This window comes from Lagopus leucura, unplaced genomic scaffold (genome assembly GCF_019238085.1).
Source record: "Lagopus leucura isolate 7727_CA_CO unplaced genomic scaffold, USGS_WTPT01 Super-Scaffold_73, whole genome shotgun sequence".
Classification (NCBI taxonomy): Eukaryota; Metazoa; Chordata; class Aves; order Galliformes; family Phasianidae; genus Lagopus; species Lagopus leucura.
Window position 1 is genome coordinate 81,795,048 of NW_024962252.1, and position 5,307 is coordinate 81,800,354.

The 5,307-nt window shown below is 52.7% G+C and overlaps 1 protein-coding gene across 1 annotated transcript; it reads right to left on the minus strand.

Annotated features, from left to right (window-relative positions):
* Window positions 1-623: 623 nt before the first annotated feature.
* Window positions 624-4,197, minus strand: BATF3 (basic leucine zipper ATF-like transcription factor 3). Its single transcript, XM_042888223.1, has 3 exons — window positions 4,024-4,197; window positions 3,297-3,401; window positions 624-1,278 (listed from the first exon to the last, which is right to left on the minus strand). The coding sequence occupies exons 1-3, from the start codon at window positions 4,057-4,059 to the stop codon at window positions 1,093-1,095; spliced, it is 327 nt and encodes a 108-aa protein (XP_042744157.1). The 5' UTR covers window positions 4,060-4,197; the 3' UTR covers window positions 624-1,092.
* Between the last annotated feature and the right edge of the window lie 1,110 nt (window positions 4,198-5,307).

Consider the following 5,307-nt stretch of genomic DNA (forward strand, 5'->3'; position numbering starts at 1 on the left):
AATGTTGTTATAATTATTCTTTTTGTTAAAAAAAAAAAAAGTTGAAGATGAAATAAAACAATGTTTTTCTTGCAATAAATCATGCCACGTGGATATGGAACTAATCATTCAGCCTAACAGTCTTGTTCTATGACTTATCATTAGCAGAAGCAATATTCAAGACGAAGGATAAAGATACTGCATCACCAAAAAAATCCAAACAATTCCCTCAATTGCAAATAACCCTCCAGTTCATTTCCAGTGGCTGTGGTGCATTAAACCAATAAATTTTATAATCTGCTCTTTAAAACAATGTATAAAACAAGCAAACTCTGTTTTGCTTTTCCTCTATACAAAGTAGGCAGCCATTACTGGAAGTTGGCTGAGCCATATTTTGAGATAGAAAACGTTTTTAGTATTGACGTTGGCAGAGCTGATGATTTGGAAGAGTATAGAAATGAAGACTGGGAAAAATTATTTGTTACATGCATTTGAAAAGGAGGACTAATGAAGTAGTGATAAGCAAACAATAAAACAACTGACAGGAAGATTATTACCATTAGACCATTGGATTTGGCCAGCAAACAAAGAGCAGAGATGCCGTAAGGGCACTGGATATTGATGAAGGTGGAGAACACCATAAAGACAGAACATGCCATCATTTTTTTATTAGCCAAATCTGTTTAGAGGAAAAAACAACACCAAAAAAAAAAAAAACAACAACCAAAACAGCAGCCAGAATCTGATACAAAAGGATGACAACTGACAAAGGGTTGCTAGTGGTGAGCGTGTGGGAGAAAGGCATCTCGGCCCGAGGCTGGTACTTTTCCCGGTCTACATTCCATTGAGTGATGGTGGGCTGCACTGCACCATGATATTTCTGAACGCAAAACCATGGCTCGGAGATTCTACCACAGAAAGCAGTCGTAGTTCAAGCTGTCTTTTTTCCTATACTGATGCTTTCCCAAGATTCAGAAAACCGAAACACGTGGAGAACAGCTGTGTGGGCAAATCCAGCCCTCTTCAAGGGTAGATCTGCACCTTATGCAGGCAGTTCTTCACATCTCCCATTTTACTGGCACTTTCACACATCACACAGGTTGAGGAGATGTCTCATCTGGGCAGGCAGCTGCTGAGTGCATCAGGCCTTGGCACGGTCACAAAGTTCATGGTGCAGTGCAATAGTGGACAGATCTTTTCGTGATCCTTCAAAACTTCACTCAAGTGTTTCATTTCATCTGTTAGCTTTCCGATTTCTTTTTTCAGGGAGGTATTTTCTTGCTCAAGAGATTCATATTCCTGAAAGGAGGGGAAAAAAAGCTTACTCATAGGCAAAACATTCTCTTCAGTGCTCCACCTTGAGTATATTCATGTAACTGTAGGAAAGAAAGTGCCCTGCTTCAAGCCAATGCGGGGAAAAGCACCAGCTGGGCGTCACACTTGGCACCACATGCCTGGTGCCAGCTGCTCTCCTCCAGCCCATGTCTTGCAGTCACCTGTTCAAATGCTCAGGAACTTAGAAGCAGGAAGAGCTGAGCATCGTGCCAGCTTGATGCCAAGCCCCACTTTGTCACAAGCGATTTCAACCACTGCCTTGGTTATTGTGATCCCAAGATGTTTCTGAGCCAGGGCTTCACTGACAATGAGCTTTTGATAATTGCAGGAGAGTTTTGAGATACTCTGCAACAAGCACCTGTGACGGATGTGAGACTCACATGTCACATTTTTTGCTGACTGCAGGTCTCAAGTGTCCCTGCCACCAAGACTTCTCATCCCATCTCTCTCTCCAAGAGAGCTCGAGGTTTATAGCCAGCCCACGGAAAACCCACAGGTGTCCTCACCTCACTGTTGGCCTGGGGCTCAGCACTCGCCCACTCGATCTCACCTCCTGGGGAAAGCTGCAGAGCAAACTTCAAAGCCTACACGTGCCATCAAAGGGCTGAGGGGAATGCCTCTCATGCACTGCTCCTCTGGGCAGCCTCATGCTATGTGTGCCACCCTTCCTTGCTGTGGCAGTTTGTATCCCCTTGCTCTTCCTCACACTCTTTCAGCACACACTCACACAGAGTAAAATAGACATGATCCTCATAACACATCATTGTAGCCAAACTCCAGTAGGGCTCAGCATCCCCAGCTCTGACTCTGCTCTTGGTGCCTCAAGTCCATGGAACAAGCGTTGCCCTCCAGTTGTTCTGTTCCATTTTCAGGGGAGAAAATATCAAACTGTTCTTACTAGGGAAGAATGCCTGCAACCAGATCTGCCTGCAGATCTGAGTATATGAATTCCCAACGTGACAAAAAGCTTCAAGTCCAGCAGGAACACCAGAGCGGCTGTGGGACAGCACAGGGCCCAGCAGTGACTCCAAAAAAGACAGGGGTTACCCCTGTAGAGAAACACCAGCACCTGGCTGTCTCGGGTGCTGACTCAGAGGAGATCTGGGAAAAACCAAACCCCAGGCTCTCCATCTCACACCTCCCGGCCTCTGCTGCCTGATCCTTCCACCCTAAGAGAGAGAAGAGGCTGTGCTGAGCCTCCGGCGCTGAGCAACCGACAAAGCCACCACTGTGGCAGCGTAACCAACACCTACCTGCTGAGCCCTAGCTGCAACTAAAGTACTGCTGTGTGAGGAAACGTCCTGAACTAGAGAACAGCAATTCTTCTCCAGCGTTTGCAATGGTGACATGATAAAACTCCACTGCACTGTAATATTGAGAAGCGTTAAGAGTTTCTGGAAGAATCAGATACTTTTATGGTTTTTTGGAAACACCCACTGCTATTTATCAGAGCACACGAGTACAGCAGTAACTGCACCCAGCTCTCTTGTTTGGAGGTTTTGGAGTTCCTAAGAAGCCTTTTCAACGGGGTATTTCTGTCTCAGACCACAGCTTCAGAATTGAGTTAAGCCAGCAGTGCCACTGAGCATCATGACACGGCACAGCACCGCCACCTTCCCTGCGAGGCATTCACACATGCCACCGTCAGCTCTCCCGGTTCAGCACTAATGCATCAGAAAGCGAGTTTGCTTTAGTCCTGAGAAGCCTGGGATCCAGCCGGCAGGTGGTCACAGGGATGGGAGTAGCGGGCACGACCGCGTGCCTCCCTCCTTCCCGCTGTCACAGATGGCGGAGATGCTTCACCCCACCTGAGCAGAGCGCCGGGAAGCTCCTGAGCGGGCAGCGGGCAGCCGGCAGCGCCCGCCTCTCCTGCACCGACGGCTCCGGGCGGATCGCACGAGGGCAGGCCCAGGCGTGCCGAAGGCGTCCCGTTATTGGAGCGTCCCGGGCTCCACGCCCAAGAGCACCGCGTACCCGCTCACCTCGTGAAGTTTGTCTGCCTTTTGCGTTTGCTTCTTCCGACTTCTCTGTGCAGCAACTCGGTTCTTCTCTCTCCTCCTTACTTTCTTATCATCTTCTTCGTGGCTCTGGAAGATAAAAGCAGCTCGCTAGGTGTCAAGGTGCGGGCGGGCGCACCGAGCCAGCCCCTACCTCCCGCACCCAATCTCGGCAGAGTCCCCCCGGCCGCCCCGCTCTGCCCTACCCGCCCTTTACCCGCCCCTACCCTACCTGCTGGCCGCCTTCGGCGCTCCGCGGCACCGCGCTGCCCGCCGCCGGGGCGCCGCACGACATCCCGCCGGCTGCCGCCCGCCCCGGGGCGCCGCGCTCGGCGCCGTTGGGCTCCCCCGGCCCCGCGGCACGGAGCCGTCCCCCCGCTTCGCCCCGCCCCGGCACCTGGGGGCCCCGGTCGCGGCCCCCGGGGCGGAGCCGTCCGGAGCTCACGTGGCGCCCGCAGGGTCCGCGCCCCGGCCCGAGCGGCCCCCGGCAGCCAGGGGGAAGCCCGCGGCCCCCGTGGCGCGGCGCTGCCGGGCAGGAGCCGCCCGAAAATCCCCCGGAGAGCCCCGGGGCTGGCCGCGCCTGCCGCCCCTCCGATGGTTAAAACGCCGTCCTGGCCCGAGCGCTGCCTCCCAGGGGCTTTTGCGCGGCATCTGCGCGAATCCCGCGCAGATGCCGCGCAAAAGCCGCCCGAGGTGTGCGCGGCTGACTCACCCCCGCGCACTCCTGGCCGCGGAACACGTGCGACATCGGCTTTCCAAAGCGGCACGACCTCAGAGAATGGGCAGGAGAGCAAGGAGGGGTTCATTGGAGTGAGGACGAGGCACCGGGGCTGGGATACAGCGATTTTCACTTTCGCTACTCGCCCGGTTCCTTTAAATAATAAGGAAATGCCGCACGTTTCTTGTAAAGGCGAAGCAAGACAATGAGTGCAGAGAACGCAGTTGCCGGGACAGAACTCTCTCTGTTCGAAAGCGCTGCCGGGAACATTTTAGCAGCCCGAACAATGCTGCTTTTATCCTTCTAAACACTCGTCCTACGTCGCAACTGAAGCGTATCTTCTCCCTGTACTCTGAAGGAAGTGAATTGCCGTGTGCCCCCGCAGATACCCAGCGACATCCTTTCTACGGTGTGTGCGCGTACAGCACCACAAACGCGCGACTCCCGGGGATAACCGCACGTCCCCGCTAGGGAACGTGCCTCTACGCTGCCGTACAGTCGGTCATCAACCCCAGGTATCTTCATAAATCGGCCACTTCCCTATTCTTCTCGTTTCACCCGAAGTCTGAGTCATTCAGCTTAGGTGAAAATGAAGTTGCAGGCTGCAAATGGAGTAAATATAGATCATCCTTCCAGGAAGATCTGGTTGACAGTTCACGTTGATGGGAGAAGTGCCCTGCCTGGAGTCCAGGAGTCAGACTGAGGTCAGCATCGCTGAAAGCCTGACCAGGGCTGCCCTGTGGGGAAACTCTTCTCCCCACTATGTCTCACAGCACCTCCCGCCTCTGTCTCCTGCACTGCCTTCACCTTTCCCAGCGCTCCTTGGACCACGGAGGACTGAGCCTCAGAACTGTTTTCAGAGATACTTGGTGGATCCAGTGCAGTTGCAGGGCACACACAAAGTCAAGGCACTTCAGAAAGTGAGCCAAAGGGTCCATTGGGGCTGCTGGTCCCAGTGGCCCTCAGCATGGGGAAGGCTTGCAGATTTGTGTCTGGAGAAGAAAAAAGCCCCCTTCCTACAAGTGGGGCTTTGAAATGATCCCCAATGAAGTGTTCATGCTGGTACAGGAACCATGCACACGTGCCCTGGAAGCAGCTGCACAAGCAGGTGATCTAACAGAGCTAAGTCACAATAAGTTTTCCAATTTATTTATTGACACATGTAATTTATTGGTATGAATTCATCCTGTATTTGTAAAGTGAGGTTTACAGGACCCCACAAGGAATGACAGGTCACAGGGAGGTCCTCCTGGACCTGGGTGCAGTCTGCTCATAGTG

Bases quoted from the DNA above. Each gene is read 5' to 3' on its own strand.
- BATF3 (XM_042888223.1), bottom strand. From the start codon at position 4,059: ATGTCGCACGTGTTCCGCGGCCAGGAGTGCGCGGGG. The intron at 3,402-4,023 runs GTGAGTCAGCCG...TTTATCTTCCAG, and splicing joins GCGGCCAGGAGTGCGCGGGG to AGCCACGAAGAAGATGATAA. The intron at 1,279-3,296 runs GTGAGCGGGTAC...CCCTCCTTTCAG, and splicing joins AGGCAGACAAACTTCACGAG to GAATATGAATCTCTTGAGCA.